Raw genomic sequence first — 22,171 nt, 5'->3', positions numbered from 1 at the left:
TGTATGTTATATACTTTTATTTATTTACCGGCCTGTCTCTCGGTATCTCCTCCATACTCTTGACACTGTTTCGGGAGATGATTATGTTTTCCCTTTTATTCTTTTCCCAGCCGGCTTGTGATGAGCAGAGCCACTAACTTGCTAAATTCCTCCCGTCAGGTTCGCATCAATAGACTGGTTGGCATGATGTTGGTGGTCTATGTCAATAAGAAACACAAGAACATCATCAAAGAAGTGGCCGCAGAACACGTCGGCACGGGAATCATGGGCAAAATGGTACAGGCGGACTAACTTGGGGAAACTTCTGAAAAAGCTGTTTCTTTTGTAGCTAAAATGTGTTTTTTTTTCTTCTCAGGGGAACAAAGGAGGGGTGGCAGTGAGGTTTGTGTTCCACAACACGAGCTTCTGCATCGTCAACTCGCATCTGGCGGCACACGTGGAAGATTTTGAGCGCCGCAACCAAGACTATAAAGACATTTGCGCTCGCATGACCTTCCACCTACTGGACCACCCCCCTCTGAGTATCCACAAGCACGAGTGAGTTCCCTCGGGCTTTTCAGTGCCAACGTGGCGCTCGCTCATTAGCTTTACAGATGTCAAAAGGTGTAATGGTGCATGTACTCGTCGTAATTGGGTTTTTCGGTACGGTACAGAGGCGCACTGATTTCCCACTTGGTACACTTTGTCCAGCACACATGTGGGGGACAGGAAGTGGAACTGCCTGGCGATATAGTCACAAGTTTGCTTCTTAAACAAGTGCAGTGCAACTCATTTCTTGGCTAGCAGGAGTCACGGGTAGAGATAGTGCCAAGGGGAAGAATCTTTCGTCGTTAAAGGTCCCGGTGAAAAACGTAAATGGACAAAGTCAAGTGGATAAGACGGATGGCAGCACGCCATTGTTCAGTAAAGTTGGGGAACAGGGTTACTAGCTGGAACTCTTAAAGGGGAACTGCACTTTTTTGGGAATTTGGCCTATAGTTCACACTCCTTATGAAAGACTTGATGACAGTTTTTTTTTTTTAATGCAATCTAACTCGTAAATAATTGTGATCAAGTGAGATCTGATCGCCCCACTATGGACTGGACTCTCACACAAATTAACTAGATCCACTCGACGTCCATTGCCCCGGTCCCCTCCAAGGTTTCTCATTGTATCCCATTGGGTCGAGTTTTTTCTTGCCCTGATGTGGGATCTAAGCCGAGGATGTCGTTGTGGATTGTGCAGCCCTTTTGAGACATTCGTGATTTAGGGCTATATAAATAAACTTTGATTGATTAATCAAAAGTCTGCTTACAATGGAGCCGCTCTATTCTGCCTATAAAGCCCTTAAAAACACCGAAACAAGTCCATTAAGGTTCAATATACAGGTAAAAGCCAGTAAATTAGAATATTTTGAAAAACTTGATTTATTTCAGTAATTGCATTCAAAAGGTGTAACTTGTACATTATATTTATTCATTGCACACAGACTGATGCATTCAAATGTTTATTTCATTTAATTTTGATGATTTGAAGTGGCAACAAATGAAAATCCAAAATTCCGTGTGTCACAAAATTAGAATATTGTGTAAGGGTTAAATTTTGAAGACACCTGGTGCCACAAACTAATCAGCTGATTAACTCAAAACACCTGCAAAGGGCTTTAAATGGTCTCTCAGTCCAGTTCTGAAGCCTACACAAACATGGGGAAGACTTCAGATTTGACAGCTGTCCAAAAGGCAACCATCGACACATTGCACAAGGAGGGAAAGACACAAAAGGTTATTGCTGAAGAGGCTGGCTGTTCTCAGAGCTCTGTGTCCAAACACATTAATGGAGAGGCAAAGGGAAGGAAAAACTGTGGTCAGAAAAAGTGTACAAGCGATAGGGATCACCGCGCCCTGGTCAAGATTGTGAAAAAAAAACCATTCAAAAATGTGGGGGAGATTCAGGAGTGGACAGCTGCTGGAGTCAGTGCTTCAAGATCCACCACCAAGAGACGCTTGAAAGACATGGGTTTCAACTGCCGCATACCTCGTGTGAAGCCACTGTTGACCAAGAAACAGCGCGAAAAGCGTCTCACCTGGGCTAAGGAAAAAAAGAGCTGGACTGCTGCTGAGTGGTCCAAAGTCATGTTTTCTGACGAAAGCAAATTTTGCATTTCCTTTGGAAATCTAGGTCCCAGAGTCTGGAGGAAGACAGGAGAGGCACAGGATCCACGTTGCCTGAAGTCTAGTGTAAAGTTTCCACCATCAGTGATGGTTTGGGGTGCCATGTCATCTGCTGGTGTCAGTCCACTCTGTTTCCTGAGATCCAGGGTCAACGCAGCCGTCTACCAGCAAGTTTTAGAGCACTTCATGCTTCCTGCTGCTGACCTGCTCTATGGAGATGGAGATTTCAAGTTCCAACAGGACTTGGCGCCTGCACACAGCGCAAAATCTACCCGTGCCTGGTTTACGGACCATGGTATTTCTGTTCTAAATTGGCCCGCCAACTCCCCTGACCTTAGCCCCATAGAAAATCTGTGGGGTATTGTGAAAAGGAAGATGCAGAATGCCAGACCCAAAAACGCAGAAGAGTTGAAGGCCACTATCAGAGCAACCTGGGCTCTCATAACACCTGAGCAGTGCCAGAAACTCATCGACTCCATGCCACGCCGCATTAACGCAGTAATTGAGGCAAAAGGAGCTCCAACCAAGTATTGAGTATTGTACATGCTCATATTTTTCATTTTCATACTTTTCAGTTGGCCAACATTTCTAAAAATCCCTTTTTTGTATTAGCCTTAAGTAATATTCTAATTTTGTGACACACGGAATTTTGGATTTTCATTTGTTGCCACTTCAAATCATCAAAATTAAATGAAATAAACATTTGAATGCATCAGTCTGTGTGCAATGAATACATATAATGTACAAGTTACACCTTTTGAATGCAATTGCTGAAATAAATCAAGTTTTTCAAAATATTCTAATTTACTGGCTTTTACCTGTACATGATGTAAGTATATATGTAATGCAGTAACAGGCACATTCATTTCAAAAACGCATCACAACGTTCGCTTTTTTTTTCTCAAAATCACTGATTACTAATCACTGCAGATTTTATGAGAGCCAACAAACGTAATATAAAATCACTTCCTGTACAATGTCTGCTGTCATTAGGATGCCGACTGTTAGGATGTTCATATATTCCCATTTAGATGAACCATGACTCATAATCCTCGCGAAGAAAAGTGAGGCGGAACCAAACATGTTTTTGTTTTCTTTCTCGTAATTTCTGGGTTTAAATTGGCTGTCAAAGTGTACCAATTTGTCGGCATGATTTATGATCTACAACAGGGGTGTCAAACTCAAATACAGAGTGGGCCAACATTTTAAACTAAACAAAGCCGCGGGCCAAGGTTGAACAAATTAACCTTTTAATAGGGACCCAAACAAGTTTTGCATTGAATATTGAACAAGCAAGGCTTATATAACTTTATAGTGACATGCAAATTCAAGTTTCAAATAATAATAATAATTAAAAAATATCAATGACATATCAAATACAATTTAAATACAAATTGAATGCCTCTTTTCTAATTGCAGCCTTCTGAGGTAAATATCAACAGTAACTTTTTCCACAGGCTAATAAATTTGAAAATAAAATAATGAATAAACCAACCATTCAGGACTTTAAACTGCTCAGTTTGCAACACACTGATCTAATCTGATGTGCCCAAGCCAGATACCTGCCATGTTTTCTTGGATACTAGTTCATTAATGTCGGGGCTCAGACTTTGAGCTGAGGCAACCTTCATTATCGAACGAAGGTGTTCATCAGTCATTATATCTCGTAGTCCAACCGGACCACAGTCTTGGAGGCGTGCCTTAAAGGCACTGCCTTTAACGTCGACTACGAGCTGTCGTCACGTCCGCTTTTTATCCATTCTAACAACGTGCCGGCCCAGTCACAAGATATGTGCGGCTTCTGCATAAACACACACGGGAATGCAACGCATACCGTATTTTTCGGACTATAAGTCGTAGTTTTTTTCATAGTTTGGCCGGGAAAGCGACTTATACTCCGGAGCGACTTATGTGTGAAATTATTAACACAATACCGTAAAATATCAAATAAAATTATTTAGCTCATTCACGTAAGAGACTAGACGTATAAGATTTCATAGGATTTAGCGATTAGGAGTGACAGATTGTTTGGTAAATGTATAGCATGTTCTATATGTTATAGTTATTTGAATGACTCTTACCATAATATGTTACGTTAACATACCAGGCACGTTCTCAGTTGGTTATTTATGCCTCATATAACGTACACTTATTCAGCCTGTTGTTCACTATTCTTTATTTATTTTAAATTGCCTTTCAAATGTCTATTCTTGGTGTTGGCTTTTATCAAATAAATTCCCCCCAAAAATGCGACTTATACTCCAGTGCGACTTATACTCCGAAAAATACGGTACTTGATCAACAGTGATACAGGTTACACTGAGGGTGCCCATATAAATAACTTTAACACTGTTACAAATATACGCCACACTGTGAACTCACACCAAACAAGAATGACATAACATAAACACAACAGAACAAATACCCAGAATCCCATGCAGCCCTAACTCTTCCGGGCTGCACTATACACGGGAGGCTTGGCAAGTATGAGAATTAGCGGTGAATGCGGTGTTACCGCGGCACCGCCGCTGTTTATAATCGGTGGGCCAGCTCTAGTGTTAATTTGATATCGCCTCAAGGGCCAAGTGAAATTACACGGCGGGCCAAATTTGGCCCGCAGGCCACAGTTTGATACCCATGATCTAGAATAAAGTTTGACGAGCAAGGAAACGAGAAAGCAGCTGATCAGTCGATCATGTCAACATTGGCACACAAGCTTGTGATCACGGCGCCGCTATAAATAGTTTGTCTGCGTTAGCGCTTATAATAACAACAATGATAAGAATAATAATAACTTTTATTTATAATGGACTTTTCAATTGACATCAAATCTCAAAGTGCTACATATTAAGACATATATCACTATCACTAATACTTGGTTGATATTCAAATCACAAAATGTAAATGGAGTATTGGTGGCGGTTTTTGGATGTTTTTTATTGGGTTTAATGGACCTCCCATTGGCTCCGATATAAGGGGACTTTTATTTACTTATTTTTGAGTTAGAATGCATTAAAAAAATACATCTGTCATGTCTTTCATAATGATTGTGAATGGTAGGCAAAAAAAAAAAAAGTGCAGTTCCCCTTTAATGCTGCCCCTCAAGCAATAAGGATCTTTCATTTCCTAAAAATTAAACCATAATTTACAAACTGTTGCACTTGTCTACATAATTGCACTTTGCGGAAAAGAAACCTTGTAAAATATTACATATTGTTTTGTTTATATTTATTTGAAAATTCAGTGTATTGGAGGATTACCTGCTAGCAGATTCAACTTGGTTGTCACGATGGATAGCCTTGAATATTGTCCGATATCGATCAAATGTGATATCACCATAAATAATACATACATTTCCTTGATTTTTAAAGTGGAATGCTAAGTGATATGCTGTTGTGAGTACATGAACTCTCTATGCAAGATTCAGGCACTGCTAGATAGAAGAGCTAGAGCGGAGTCTGTAATGAATCCTATACTATTTTGTGTTTTCACACCTGAGATTGAGTTGTCAGTATGCATTCATTTCAGTTTGTCCTTGGTGTGCTAGCGTAGTCCGGAAATAGTCTATTACTATTAAGTTTAATGTGTTTGAACACTATAAAGTGTTTGCCAGGAAGTATTGTTCTTGTTTCACACCATCACCTTGAATCTAACGTGCATCTCACTACGAGTGTTGATTGTCAAATTTGGAGGTGTTGAAATCGCCCTGTAAAATCAATAATGCTAATTAGCAGCCTGTGGGCCTCCATGGCATATCCAATGTACAAAACCCAAAACCAGTGAAGTTGCCACTTTGTGTAATTCGTAAATAAAAACAGAATACAATGATTTGCTTTTTAACTTTTATTCAATTGAATAGACTGCTAAGACAAGATATTTAATCTTTGAACTGAGAAACTTTTAAAAAAACATTCAAATAATCATTAACTTACAGTTTAATGGAAGCAAAAAAGTTGGCACAGGGACATTTCTAACACTGTGTTACATGGCCTTTCCTTTTAACAACACTCAGTAAATGTTTGGGAACTGAGGAGACACATTTTTTAAGCTTTTCTGGTGGAATTATTTCCCATTCTTGCTTGATGTACAGCTTAAGTTGTTCAACAGTCCGCTGTCTCTGTTGTGGTATTTTAGGCTTCGTATCGCGCCACACATTTTCAATGGGAGACAGGTCTGGACTACAGGCAGGCCAGTCTAGTACCCGCACTCTTTTACTATGAAGCCACGCTGTTGTAACACGTGGCTTGGCATTGTCTTTCTGAAATAAGCAGGGGCGTCCATGATAACGTTGCTTAGATGGCAACATATGTTGCTCCAAAACCTGTATGTACCTCTCAGCATTAATGGTGCCTTCACAGATGTATAAGTTACCCATGTCTTGGGCACTAATACACTCCCATACCATCACAGATGCTGGCTTTTGAACTTTGTGCCTAGAACAATCCGGATGTTTTTTTTCCTCTTTGGTCTGAAGGACACAATGTCCACAGTTTCCAAAAACAATTAGAAATGTGCAGTCGTCAAACCACAGAACACTTTTCCACTTTGCATCAGTCCATCTTAGATGAGCTCAGGCCCAGCGAAGCCGGTGACGTTTCTGGGTGTTGTTGATAAATGGCTTTCACTTTGCATAGTAGAGTTTTAACTTGCACCTACAGATGTAGCGACCAACTGTAGTTACTGACAGTGGTTTTCTGAAGTATTCCTGAGCCCATGTGGTGATATCTTTCAACACCGATGTTGCTTTTTGATGCAGTACCGCCTGAAGGATCGAAGGTCCGTAATATCATCGCTTACGTGCAATTCTCGGAACCTTTTGATGATATTACGGACCGTAGATGGTGAAATCCCTAAATTCCTTGCAATAGCTGGTTGAGAAATGTTGTTCTTAAACTGTTGGACAATTTGCTCACGCATTTGTTCACAAGGTGGTGACCCTCGCCCCATCCTTGTTTGTGAATGACTGAGCATTTCATGGAAGCTGCGTGACACCCACCTGTTCCCAATTAGCCTGTTCACCTGTGGGATGGTGAACAGGTGTTTGATGAGCATTCCTCAACTTTCTCAGTCTTTTTTGCCACTTGTGCCAGCTTTTTTAAAACATGTTGCAGGCATGAAATTCCAAATGAGCTAATATTCGCAAAAAATAAGGTTTTCCAGTTCGAACGTTAAGTGCCTTGTCTTTGCAGTCCATTCAATTGAATATATATATATATATAATAATATATATGCAAATGATTGTATTCTGTTTTTATTTACCATTTACACAACGTGCCAACTTCACTGGTTTTGGGTTTTGTAGATTGGCATCGAGCTAGCACATTGGTTTTAATGCATTTATTTTATGATGGTATGTCACAGAGAATACCTTTTTTTCTGTATGTTGAATTTTACAGTGTTTCGAAGTAAAGAATCTTACAGGCTTCTCAAATGGAGACAACTTATTTTTCTGCTAAGATAGTGCTAAAATTAGCGGGAGCAGAACTGAGATTTTAGATGCAGGCCGATATAATCCGATACTTGTTTTGCTTTGCTGATATCAAACTGAGACATCCTTATTTAATTGACAAGACTTTAGCAGTTTTATATTCTGCATTTTGTTTCCTTTACTGTACCAAAATTGAAACAAATTGTTACCCTACAACTAATGTATATACCATACCTTGATTAAGGGTTATTGTTACACCACTTAGTTTTTTTTAGTTTAGTGCTCATTTTTAGTTTTTAATAACTGTTTTCAAATATGAAAGTTGTGATGAACTGCCCTGGCACCGAACAACATCTGTGTGTGTTATAGTGTGGTCATCTGGTTTGGGGATTTGAACTATCGCCTCTTCATGTACGACGCTGCTGAGGTCAAACGCCTCATCTCCCAGAATGAGCTGAAAAAGCTTCAGGAGTTTGATCAGGTGAGGAGGGGTCAACCAGTGGTCATTGGGGGCACTGGCATTGTTTAAAGATCTGTCTTGTAACTTGTCTAACTCTCTCTGACAGCTGAACATTCAGAGGCAGACCAAAAGAGCCTTCACTGACTTCATGGAAGGAGAGATCAACTTCATCCCAACGTACAAGTACGATTCCAGAACGGACCGTTGGGACTCCAGGTAACATCATTTGGATGCATCTGCTTTTACTTTTCCGGTGTTATTGCCTCTGACTAAACCTTGTCAGCAAAGCAGGCGTTTCCGTTGTTATCGCTGCACAAACACAAGAGTCAGCGTGTCTGTACGGTGCCTGAAACTCTTTGACTGTTTCCTCTAGCGGAAAGTGTCGTGTTCCAGCGTGGTGTGACAGGATCCTGTGGCGGGGCAACAATGTCAAGCAGCTCAAATACCGCAGTCACATGGAGCTGCAAACCAGTGACCACAAACCGGTCAGCTCCATCTTCAAAATAGGGGTAAGAAGTGCTGTAATACACAAAACATATAAGACATACTAGGGCTGGGAATCTTTGGCGATTTGATTCGATTCTTGGGGGTAACGGTTCAATACAGAATCGATTCTCGATTCAAAATCTATAAATTTTAATAACATTGGGTGCCGTTTCTATGATTTACTACATTCCTCCATAAAATAGATAAACAGCTGTTATAAATGTATATATTACTTAAAATAAAACAATTTTGTTTCATAAAATCCTACCCTAACATTTACTAAGATTTTGGGTAAAGAATAAATAGATTAAAAATCGATTTCTGATTTATTTATTTTTGGGAAATAATAGATAGATAAAAAATAGATTTTTGATTTATATATAGTTAATCATAGAACAGGCACCCACAGTTATTAAAAAAGTATAGACTTTAAATCGAGAATCGTATTGAATCAAGAATCAATTCTGTATTGAATCGTTACCCCCAAGAATCGAATCGAATCTTGTGGTGCCCAAAGATTCACAGCCCTACTATTACAAATACGATTTTTGTAATATATATAAAACAAAATTTGACACCCCTAATAAACAATAAACACATCTTTAATTGTTGACACTCTTATATTAGGAACAGCTTTCACGATTACGGTAGCACTACTTATATTTTGGGACGTCTGTGCGTGTGCAACAGGTGAAGGTGGTCAATGAGCAGCGCCACAAAAAGGTGTTTGAGGAGATTGTTCGTGCTATGGACAGAATGGAGAACGATTTCCTTCCGTCTGTGACGCTGAGCAGGAGAGAGGTAGGAAAAATTACCGTTTCACAATGTGTACAGTCAATCCACTCCACAAATCCATTCATCGTATGCAATATGTCACAGGGTTTCCCCTTAATGCATTTGATTGTGGTGGTGCACCACGGCAACATACTAGCCGTGAGTGAATTATATTTACAGTATGTAGCGCTTTTCTGTAGTGACTCAAAGCGCTTTACATTGTGAAAAACAAAAAGTACCGTATTTTTCGGAGTATAAGTCGCTCCGGAGTATAAGTCGCACCGGCCGAAAATGCACAATAAAGAAGGAAAAAAACATATATGTCGCATTTTTTGGGGAAATTTATTTGATAAAACCCAACACCAAGAAAAGACATTTGAAAGGCAATTTAAAATAAATAAAGAATAGTGAACAACAGGCTGATTAAGTGTACGTTATATGACGCATAAATAACCAACTGAGAACGTGCCTGGTATGTTAACGTAACATATTATGGTAAGAGTCATTCAAATAACTATAACATATGGAATATGCTATACGTTTACCAAACAATCTGTCACTCCTAATCGCTAAATCCCATGAAATCTTATACGTCTAGTCTCTTACGTGAATGAGATAAATAATATTATTTGATATTTTACAGTAATGTGTTAATAATTTTACACATAAGTCGCTCCTGAGTATAAATCGCACCCCCGGCCTAACTATGAAAAAAACTGCGACTTATAGTCCGAAAAATACGGTAGTAAAATGTATTGTAGCATCCAGAAGAAGACACACAAAGTATGACGCCCTTTTTAACTTTTATTGCCAATTTTATTCTAACAACAAGCCCAATTCCAACCAGTATTTCCTCAGTGCACACACATCTGTCTCCGTGTTTCACTCCTAGACAAATAACACTTCCTCATTCTCCGCCGTGTGTTCACAGACCATTGAAATAATGAACATCGTAACACACTTACATACACTTTAACACCAGCAGGTAGTTACTGTATGAATGGATGTATATAGGTTATTATTTGCACACTTTTGACTAGTGATGCACTGAAGGACGGAGAACTAGGGCCTTGTCCAGAGGTGATTGTAATACACCAAGACATAGAACAAAATTCGGTCAAATGGTCACCTCTGTAAGGGGAACACAATCCTGGAATAAGTTGCCCACACACATTAGAGACTGTGATAACTATCTACTTTTCAAAAAAAAACTTAAACACTGGCTAAAAATAAATCAGACATGAACCCATTAAACCATTAAACACTGTTTCCAGACTCCAGCCCGTTCCAGTTGGCTTCTGGCCAGCCTATTTGAAGCTATGAGTGAATTGTCTGTCCTGGTCTATTGTCTTGTAATTGTGTATTGCAACTGCTTGTCTTGTCTGTTTTATAATGTCTTATTTATTTGGTTCTTATTTCTGTCATCGTGGTTTTAAAGTATTTTGTTAGTTAGGCCCTCGACATTGAGTTAAAGCACTGACAGGCCTCGGTTTTCGACGGTCGGGATGACTGCCCGTCCGCCAGTCCTAAGCCTGCCGGTTCGACGTTTGGTTGGCGACATTGGTTTCACAAGTTGGTCTTGCACCATTTCTTGTTACTTGCAGAGGAGGCCACGTGGAGGCTGTCGTCTTCTCCTCCAAAGTCTTGTGTCTCACTGTTATTTTAGAAACCTGCCTTGGGACTACAGCTGAAAATTAACATTTATGCTAAGTCCGGCGCATTTACACTGTTTATTTGAGTGTTGGTTAATGCGCACTGTCCCAATTAAATAAATGAAATACGAAAATATGGCCGCGAAAAAGGGCGTACTTTGATCACCACAACAGCGCTGCCGAAACCAAACGTTGTGATGACGCAAGCCATTGTCACGGTGTTGTCTGGATCGGAGGCAGCATGTCCGCGCTGTGGACATATTTTAATATATCTGAGATATACTCGCAGACAGCGATCTGCAAAAATTTAAGACGACAGCGGCGGCTTTTAAGGAGAAAAAGGCTCCTAATAGCGCGAAGCAAGTGGGACATCAGGGTCTCTGAAGCTCGCTTTTCATTGTAGACATCGAGTGACAGAAGTAAAGAGTCTCTAAACACGAGTACATTCTACAATATCACCAGAAACAGAGGCTAGATTTTAGATGTTCGAAGTTTCCAGTCGTTTTTGATAAAGAAAAAGTAAATAAAAGGATTGGACAAATCTTTAGAAAAAAAAATGACATTGAACAAACAGGAGCAACAATTAAAATACAAAGCAAAAATATATGTTATTAATATAATTATTACTAACAGAATTGTTTTAAATTTATGCATACATTTTTTGCCTTTTTAAACAAAACTATATGCATTGTAGCAAATAACGTGATGATATTATGTTGACCACGCCCCCACCACAACGGGTATTTTGGTAATCTAGGGGAAACCCTGTGTCTGGAATATTAGGAACATAACCAGGTGTCCCTCTCCCCATCACGGGCATCCAGGCCTGAGGTGCGACTTATACTCAGGAGCGACTTATGTGTGAAATTATTAACACGTTACCGTAAAATATCAAATAATATTATTTAGCTCATTCACGTACGAGAATAGACGTATAAGATTTCATGGGATTTAGCGATTAGGAGTGACAGATTGTTTGGTAAACGTATAGCATGTTCTATATGTTATAGTTATTTGAATGACTCTTACCATAATATGTTGCATTAACATACCAGGCACGTTCTCAGTTGGTTATTTATGCCTCATATAACGTACACTTATTCAGCCTGTTGTTCACTATTCTTTATTTATTTTAAATTGCCTTTCTAATGTCTATTCTTGGTGTTGGGTTTTATCAAATAAATTTCCCCAAAAAAAGCGACTTATACGCCAGTGCGACTTATATATGTTTTTTTCCTTCTTTATTATGCATTTTTGGCCAGTGCGACTTATACCCCGGAGCGACTTATAGTCCGAAATATACGGTAGTCCCGACCCCCAGCTATGGGTGCCAAACGAGGTCTGCCCCTAGAAGTTGCACTGGTTAAACATGACTGAAATACCTCCAATAGAAGGTATCCAGTTGACATCCATTTCAGGCATATACCCTCAAAGTTTAAAGCCTTTTTCCAACTTTATCTAGTTAGTACAGCTCTACTGCCAAAACTCCTTTAGAGGCGACCGACCACCTGTGTATGTAGAACTACACCTGGATCGGCTTATTTTACCAAAGCACGCCTGCCTTTTACTGCATTACCAGTCCGTGTTCCTGCTTTCCAACATCTGGCCTCTTCCGATGTGTTTAATTCCAGTGTATTTTCTTCTTCCACTGCAGTTTACGTTTGAGAATGTAAAGTTCCGGCAGCTCGAGAGGGAGCGTTTACTCATAAAGAATGACGGGCAGGTGCCCTGTCACTTTGCTTTCATCCCCAAACTCAACGACTCGCAGTACTGCAAGTCTTGGCTGCGTGCTGAGCCGAGCGAGGGATTCTTGGAACCAAGTAAGTCTCTTTTTTTAATCCTTCATAATTGATCAGATTTTCCACGTCAGAGCCTCTCTTCTGTTTTACCCTGAATCGTCTTATTGTATGCTGTTTGCTGTGGCTTGAATGCAAAAAGAAAATTGCAGTGAGTGTAATGACATTAGGTACGCCTACTCAATGAAATAACATCCACGTTCCATCCATTCCTACCAACCAAAAATGTTTATACGCTTTTGTATTGGCTGTCATTTGATTTTATAAGTAGTCATAGTGATGGGCCTTTAACGGGGACGTTCCGATTAGGGTTTTATGCAGCGGATACCCATACTGATCATCCATAGGTAAGAGACCGATCACATGTTTTAAATGTAATTTTTAAAATGTATTTATCAACACAATCGTTAAACTAGTTCCTTATTCTCTTTTACTACCGTACCGGCGCACCGGATTATAAGGCGCACTGCCGATGAATGGTTTATTTTTAATCTATTTTATCTATTTTTGTGTACTGTGAAAAACTGTCCGACTGAAACTCTAATAACTAAATTTGCTTGGGTAATTAATGTAAACTCACTACACCGGTATGTTTTAGATCTCAAATACAGAGCAGCAGGTACCAGAAAGTAAGAAAAGTTGCTTTTGCATAATATTACAAAACAAAACGTCAGATAATATATCTTTCCTTATACACACACCATAATAATACTCCTATGTTTAATGCGCCGACAATCCTTCAAGCAGTGCGGCTTCATAGCTTACCAAAGTCGTACTAAAACATTTTGATAGCTGTGTGTAATGTTCTATATTTTCAATGGAACATTTAAAATGTTGGTGTTGTTTACTTGAGACATATTGCCATCATAGTGCAGTCTACACTTATCGCTTATGTTTGACTGCCATCTACTGGTCACACTTATCATTACACCATGTACCAAATAAAATAGCTTTGAGGTAGGTAAGCTCAACCAATCTTATTCCTTGAATTAGGCGCGCCGGGTTATAAGGCGCACTGTCGAGTTTTGAGGGAAAAAAATGATTTTATATTTCTAAATAAAACTTCTGCCTTGTTTTTGATCAATACCTAGCCCTACTGCGCGTTTTTTCTGAGGTGGTACTTGGTAAAAAAAATAGCATTTGAGAACCACTGACGTAGGCCACAAGGAAGTGTTTTAAATCCTTTCAAATTTGCTCAGCACTTATTACTTGGCGTGGTTTCAAGCTCGCTAAAGAATTATCTTAACTATTAGTATACCATCTCCTGATTTGCTCTCGCTGTTGACATGTTTCGCCTTGGCCTCCAGAGATAATGATGCCTAAGATGCTAAAAAAAATGAAGTTCATATGCGGTAATAGTAATGATTATTAACTTAGGGGAGCGGCTCCACACTGTGTACGGAGATTTTAGCTGCTCGCCGCTCGTCAGTAATCGGTGTAAAAGGTATCAATCAGCGACGGCGATCACATAGTTTTTCATGAAAATTGTCCGATACTGATGGGTGGCCAATCGATTGGCACATTACTAGCATTTAATCAACCATCCATCCATCCATTTTCTACCGCTTATTCCCTTTGGGAACGCGGGGGGCGCTGGAGCCTATCTCAGCTGCAATTGGGCGGATGGCGGGGTACACCCTGGACAAGTCGCCACCTCATCGCAGGGCCAACACAGATAAACACACAACATTCACACTCACATTCACACACTATGGCCAATTTAGTGTTGCCAATCAAAGAATTCAGACTTAACGTGTCTTGCAGTAATTGAGACAAAAAAAGGTTCACTAATGGCTGCAACCAGAACCTTTAAAACGTAGATACTGTGTTTTTATTTAGTTTAGCCTTGATTTTTAAAGGACTATGCACAGAAACATTAAGCTCAAAGACAGATATGTTCTGTACCAGATTATAGCTAAATAGCTCATTTCCATCTGCAGTCCCTGGCTACCTAAATTAAAGGGATACAAAAATCATGCAATAAAATTATGACAATAAAATCATACTATAGCATGTAATCAAATTAAGAAAAGTCATAAAATGCCCTTTCATGGACACATACTTAATATACAATACAACCACACCTCATTTACATCATCACACAAAGACAATACATGCTCTTGTTCACATCTGTCATCATTTGAAAAAACAACCATGATTTTACCAGACACACCTCACAATTTACAACAAAAATGCTCTCATGGATAAATATAATACACATTAATGTGTCAAACATAGGGCCCACTTTAGTGACCGTGTGAGCAGCTTTGATTGCTCCAAAGCCACTTTTTTAACTTCAATTGTGAATGAAGAGTAATCTGTTAGACTTTTCAAGTTTGTTCTGAGGTCGTTCCATTCCTTTATAGCTTTATATGAAAAGGCTGATTGTGCAAAATATGTTTTACATCTGGGTACGCTACACTGCCCCCTGGTGGAGGCTTGTGTGTTCCTAGTTGTCACAGCAGATGTAAACTGGACAAAGTGCTTAAGTGGCGCTGGTGCAGTGTTATTTAGGATTCGATGGGCTGTTCGTATTGATGTGTATTATGTGATCAGATGAGACCCTCGAGATCTATCTGGAGGTCTACGTCAGTAAAGACTCCGTCACGCTGCTCAACTCCGGCGAGGACTCCATCGAAGACATCCTGGTGCTCCACCTGGACCGAGGCAAGGACTACTTCATCACCATCTCGGGCAACTACCTGCCCAGCTGCTTCGGCACCTCGCTGGAGACCCTGTGTCGGATGAAGAAGCCCATCAGAGAGATCCCCATCACCAAACTCATCGACTTGGTAAGGGGAGCTTGAAATCAGGGGGCTTGCAGGATTAGTTGAAAGCTTGCTCATGAAACATGAACATAAACCTGCAGTGTAGCTTAGATCCAAGTACTAAGAGGACACGTGAGGGTTTGTTCACCCCCTCTGGGTAAAGCTGCTCACACAAAGTGTATATTTTTGGAGACGATGAAATGCTTCAGCATGTGTATTTTTGTTGCCAAGTGAACAAGGAAGTTGTAAAAATACTAGACGAAAAGAGAGAGAACTGTTGCAATGAAAGGCAAACGAAGAGGGCGGGGCATTAATTGGTAGCACGATATAAATAGAGACAAGCTGATATTTACAACACGTAGAAACCCATTATATGTAATATGTTAATTTATTTAACGTAATGATGATTTGGATTGCATGAGAAAATGTAGACCACAAGTAAATTGCACAGCACAGTCGTCGTAATGGCAGTAAGAAGAAACCGCTGAGTCAGCATTTATACCACTGATTATGTAAAACCAACAATGACATTTTAAGGGGCCTGAAGAGACAGATAAAACTTCTGCATGCTGACCACTCATAGTTCGTGTGCGGATAAAATAAGTTCCCATTAACTGCGCACTGCTCATGCGTCCTCTGTGCAAAATCCAATCTGAACTCTGGACAAAATAAACACGTAACAATTTGTTCTGTACAATTTTGCAATGCAACTGTCAGTGACCGTTGACAACAAACGGCCCTAACAGAGAAAACAATGTTCATAAACACTGTTCAATTATTGTAACGTCTGTCGAGACGCTTTAAGAAGGGACAAGAATTACACCGATCTCTTTACTGAGCAAATCTGTTTATTGTCGGCCATAAACACACCAACAACAGTAGTAAAAACGTCTATCTATTGTGCCGTACCAGCCAAGCCAAAACCAACTCTTTATCATCTGTCATATATTTTTCTCACCTGCAATAGCACAAGCACATATTAGACTATACAACTGATGTGTTTACGGCCACACAAAAAGTCGAACAACTCCAACACATAAAGTGTAAATGCCAGGTCGTTACATTATGACTCCTCAACCAGATGTGTGCTTATTCTGCTGTCTTTTTTGGATATTAATCATGAAATGCTGTTACCCGATTACAAAAATGCTAATAAAAATATATATTTTATTGACAGAAAGTTACAGTAATGTACACTTAATCCCATGCTTACATCTCATTGTGCAACATGTGAATGTTTAAAGAACTAAATGTAATCTCTGAAAGGGGTAGACATTCTTTCCAAAGCAGCCAGACATATAATACTAGTACACAGCTCGTGAAAAACAATATTTTTTTGTTATAGTCAGTGTAAGTGGGCAAAATCACTTATATTATAAAACAATTCAATGGAAATGACTGCTGTCATTTGATTATTATAATTAAACATTTAACTTTCTGTGAGGTCAGGTGTGCTGCTGGTATGGCCATAGTGTGCATGTGTGATGTTGCTCACATGTGCGCCACTAAATGCTCAGGGAGTTTGCTTAGGCACATGAACAATTAAAGGCATCATTGAACTGAAGTTGCTTACAGCCCCGACTGTTAATGCCAGGATATATTTTTGACCTGGCTTTAACTATTTTAACTGAATAGGGGCATTAATGACCGGACTCATAGTATTGAAAATATACACCGCACTTCTTTTCAAAACCCAAAACCAGTGAAGTTGGCACATTGTGTAAATCCTAAATAAAAACATAATACAATGACTTGCAAATCATTTATTCAATTAAATACACTGTAAAGACAAAATATTTAATGTTGGAACTGAGAAACTTCATTTTTTTTTGCAAATCATTAATTTAGAAATTAATGGCAGCAACACAATGCAAAGAATTTGGCGCAGCGGCATTTTTACCAGTTTTACACGGCCTTTCCTTTTAACAACACTCAGTAAACGTTTGGGAACTGAGGAGACCAATTTTTTAAGCTTTTCAGGTGGAATTATTTCTTATTGCATGATGTACAGCTTAAGTTGTTCTCCGTTGTCGTATTTTCCGCTTCCTAATGTACTACACATTTTCAATGGGAGACCGGTCTGGACTACAGGCAGGCCAGTCTAGTACCCGCACTCTTTTACTACGAAGTCATGCTGTTGTAACACGTGCAGAATGTGGCTTGGCATTGTCTTGCTGAATTAAGCAGGGGCGTCCATGAAAAAGACATTGCTTGGATGGCAACATACGTTGCTCCAAAACCTGTATGTACCTTTCAGCATTAATGATGCCTCCACAGATGTGTAAGTTACCCATGCCTTGGGCACTAATACACCCCCATACCATCACAGATGCTGGCTTTTGAACTTTGCGCCTATAACAGTCCGGATGGTTCTTCCTCTTTGGTCCGGAGGACACGACATCCGCTGTTTCCAAAAACAATTTGAAATGTGGACTCATCAGACCACAGAACACTTTTCCACTTTGCATCAGTCCATCTTAGATGAGCTTGGGCCCAGCAAAGCCGGCTGCGTTTCTAGGTGTTGTTGATAAATGCCTTTCGCTTTGCATAGTAGAGTTTTAACTTGCACTTACATATGTAACGACGAACTGTAGTTACTGACAGTGGTTTTCTGAAGTGTTCTTGAGCCCATGTGGTGATATCCTTTATACACTGATGTCGATTTTTGATGCAGTACTGCCTGAGGGATCGAAGGTCACGGGCATTCAATATTGGTTTTCGGCTTTGCCGCTTACATACAGTGATTTCTCCAGATACTCTGAACCTTTTGATGATATAACAGACTTTAGATGGTGAATATCATTGTATCCTGTTTTTATTTACGATTTACACAACTTGCTGACTTCACTGGTTTTGGGTTTTGTACATCATCACTATGTAGGATATTATATTGTGCTTTGAAGTTGCCTTTTCAATTCTTAATTGCATTTACCTGCTGGAGTTAACTGGTGCAATCATCTCATCTTCTTGATTCACTGCGACCTTCTCTCTTATTTTGCTTCCTTTCATTGCCTCTCCTTGCCTTCATCTTTCCCTTCCAATTCTGCACTCTGGTTTCGGACTGACTTCTTCTTGCTCAGGGAGAGGACAGCTTCACTGAGAAGGTAACTTCCCATTTCTCATAAATAACATCAGGACATTACCATCACCTTTGTAGCAACTTGCATCCCTTGGGGGATTCATTCACTGAAACCAATCATTTGGTAGAAGATGTAGCATCCCTGGAATATACTTTAATTAGGTATTATCGGTTAATGTCACTGTTAGTTGTCTAGTGCAGGGATGTTCAAGCATTTTGACTTGGGGGACTGCATTGGGCTACAACAATTTGGCCGTGGACCGAAAGCCGACTGCATGTAAAGTAATATTATATTTATATACACACATATATCCTATACATATTTATATGTATGATTAGATATTAAGAGTATGTGAAAGTTTGACTCCTAACTTGTTTATTTTCTTGACGACCTCCTTAAGTGTTTTCAATCAATCAGAAATATCAAGCAGCTAAAATGCGCCAATGACGGATAAGTGTGGAAACAGTGTTTTGCTTTTTTCCCATAGTGCATTGCAGGGGATTTAAATGGGTGAGAGTTTGAATTATGTGTTGTGATTGGACAATTTTTTTAGAACAGTTGAGTGAGCAGATTGTGTTATGTGTGACCATGTGTGTTGACTTTTTGTGTTAGTTTATTTGCACCATGAGTGGGAAAGGTTGTTTGGATTAGATTAGATTAGATTAGTTTATTTCAAAGGGGACAATGCAATTTCATAAAACACATGACTACACATGGTTAAAAAAGACAGAATTAGCCAGGAGGCTAGTTTACATCTGTAGTCCCCTGGCCATGATGTAAAAAAGGCAGTAAAATTACAATTTAAAAGAAAAAAAAAGAAAGAAAAAAAGCACACAATACAACATGTTAAAAAATAAAATACAACATAACATTTATCTTAGCATCAAAACAGGCTCATCTTTTAGTGCTGGCATTGGGTCACATATACAAAATACTGTTGTGTACACTTCAAAGTGCAATTCATGGTCATTAACATGAGCTACTCACAATGTCCACAAGATGGCGGTAAAGTTGCAGCAACTATATTGTGAGCGGGCCAGATTCCTTATTTCTTAACATGCCGGGAGGCCGTAGTTTGATCTTTTGTGCGAAGTGTTTAACTATGCTTTCACCGCCACAGGAACGGTCAAAGATGAACTTCCTGATGGGGGATGCCACAGGCACAGAGGACACACCTCTCAAAATCCCCAAGGAGATGTGGATCCTGGTCAACCATCTCTTTACAAAGGCTTGTGATCAGGTGAGATGCCAGGCTCTTAGGTTACATCATCAACACAGATTTGTTTTAAACTAGTTAGCTCTCGGAGAGCGCAGACCTCCACCACGCCCTACCTCCGAATAGTTAAAAAGTCCTGAATTCAAACTGAGTGAACCCTCTTGTCAGTCATCCACTCTCTTTGTCGGGCGGGGATGTGGAGTCCCTGGTGTACACACTCACAGAAGTTGAGGCTGACATTTCCTAAAAGTTTAATGAAAATCCACCCATAACTTTTTGATCTAGCTATAATGGAATGTAAAAAACCGATTGAACCCTCTGACTGACAAACTAACAGACAAACAATTACATGACCTCCTGGTGGAGGTGAAAAAGCATATGTTTCTATGCAATATGGTCATTGGCAGCGCACAAAGGTTTTGTCCTTAAAACTGAGCTTTTGGAAACTCCAGTATTGTATAAGGACGGGAAAAACAAAGCTTTTTAGTGTTTGGCTCGTACCCGAAATTGATGTAACAATTTTGCACCACCATTTCCACCCTAGATAAGTACTATTTAATTTGTGCTATTACAAAGCAAGCATTGCTGGGTTTAAACATACTGAGACGACTGCTCAAACATACAGTTAGGCTCCACTCTCCCATGTTTTCTGGAGATCCTTTTTTTTTTTTGCTCCTTTTCCTTGTCTTGAAGTGCATAAAGCCCTAAAAACATTAGACCACAGAAAGTCCCCCGGACCTGACTTGATTGAGCCTTATTTTTTAAAGCTGGCAGCTGATTTTATAGCAGAGCCACATTCAATTATTTTTAATCTGTCACTTAAAAACAAAGACATTTCCATCAGTTTGGAAATCTGCTTTTGTCCTGCCTTTTATTAAAGGGAGCTTCTTTCTAATTATAGGCCAATATCAAATGTATGTCTTCTCAAAAATTCTGGAATCTCTTGTTTGTGATCAGTTGAAAGAGTTCCTCTCTTCAAATAAAATGATTTGTAAATATCAACCAGGCTTGAGGAAACAGCACAGCACCATCACTGCTACAATGAAGGTGGTAAATGACATCATTGTAGCGCTTGATAAAAAAAAACAATACTGTGCCTCACTTTTTATGGATCTCTCCAAAGCGTAGTAGACCAGGCTGTTTTAAAACGTTTCTCATTGGACTGTCAGAACATACAGTTGCTTGGTTTTCAAATTATTTAGTAAACAGGACCAATGGACCAACCAGGATCAATGATCTTCCATCCATCCATTTTCTACCGCTTGTCCCTTACGGGGTTGCGGGAGGTGCTGGAGCCTATCTCAGCTGCACACGGGCGGAAGTCGGGGTACACCCTGGACAAGTCGGCAACGATCTTGAACAACATTTCTCTGATGCTAATATGCATTTTTTTTTGCTGACGATACAATTTATTGCTCATGATCATCTGTTGAACAGGCTGTTAACTCCCCGCAGAAAGCTTTTGTCGCTGTGCAGAATTCACTTATTGACTTAAAACTGGTTCTCAATGCTGACAAGACAGAACGTATGCTGTTTACCAAACATAGGAAGGTGCCTCAAACTCCCCCGGTAGTGTCCACTCTTGAAGGGAATGTCATAGAAGTGGTGCATGAATATAATAAATACCTTGGTGTTTTAATTGATGACTCTCTCACTTTTAAACCGTTTATTGATCAACTGGTGAAGAAACTAAAACTTAAATTGGGATTTTTCCTCCGTAATAAGAGATGTTTTTCTTTTTGCCACATTTTTATCTGTGCTAGATTATGGTGATCTTTTTTGTATGAATGCTACGAGAAATGTCCGATAATAGCTTTTTTGCCGATATTCCGATATTGTCCAACTCTTAATTACCGATTCCGATATCAACCGATATCGATATATACAGTCGTGGAATTAACACATTATTATGCCTAATTTTGTTGTGATGCCCCGCTGGATGCATTAAACAATGTAACAAGGTTTTCCAAAATAAATCAACTTAAGTTATGAAAAAAAAATGCCAACATGGCACTGCCATATTTATTATTGAAGTCACAAAGTGCATTATTTTTTTTAACATGCCTCAAAACGGCAGCTTGGAATTTGGGACATGCTCTCCCTGAGAGAGCATGAGGAGGTTGAGGTGGGTGGGGTTGAGGTGTGGGGGGGAGTAGGGGGTAGCGGGGGGTGTATATTGTAGCATCCCGGAAGAGTTAGTGCTGCAAGGGGTTCTGGGTATTTGTTCTGTTGTGTTACGGTGCGGATGTTCTCCCGAAATGTGTTTGTCATTCTTGTTTGGTGTGGGTTCACAGTGTGGCGCATATTTGTAACAGTGTTAAAGTTGTTTGTACGTCCACCCTCAGTGTGACCTGTATGGC

The 22,171-nt window shown here is 39.6% G+C and overlaps 1 protein-coding gene across 2 annotated transcripts in view; it reads left to right on the top strand.

The window, feature by feature from the left end:
- ocrl (OCRL inositol polyphosphate-5-phosphatase) overlaps positions 1–22,171 on the top strand; it is a 151,496-nt gene that overhangs the window by 39,636 nt on the left and 89,689 nt on the right. Inside the window, exons 11-20 of one of the 2 annotated variants that reach the window (XM_061976775.1) lie at positions 160–276; positions 356–537; positions 7,949–8,060; positions 8,146–8,255; positions 8,413–8,548; positions 9,216–9,326; positions 12,606–12,771; positions 15,304–15,539; positions 18,596–18,619; positions 19,716–19,835. In XM_061976775.1, the coding sequence (XP_061832759.1) occupies positions 160–276; positions 356–537; positions 7,949–8,060; positions 8,146–8,255; positions 8,413–8,548; positions 9,216–9,326; positions 12,606–12,771; positions 15,304–15,539; positions 18,596–18,619; positions 19,716–19,835 (1,314 nt within the window). The remainder of the gene's footprint in view (positions 1–159; positions 277–355; positions 538–7,948; positions 8,061–8,145; positions 8,256–8,412; positions 8,549–9,215; positions 9,327–12,605; positions 12,772–15,303; positions 15,540–18,595; positions 18,620–19,715; positions 19,836–22,171) is intronic. The other variant, XR_009816941.1, reaches the window with a different exon arrangement.

Source organism: Nerophis lumbriciformis, linkage group LG16, assembly GCF_033978685.3.
Source record: "Nerophis lumbriciformis linkage group LG16, RoL_Nlum_v2.1, whole genome shotgun sequence".
Classification (NCBI taxonomy): domain Eukaryota; kingdom Metazoa; phylum Chordata; class Actinopteri; order Syngnathiformes; family Syngnathidae; genus Nerophis; species Nerophis lumbriciformis.
The sequence above is the reverse complement of the archived record's forward strand: the minus strand, read 5'-3'. Positions and strand labels throughout refer to the sequence as shown.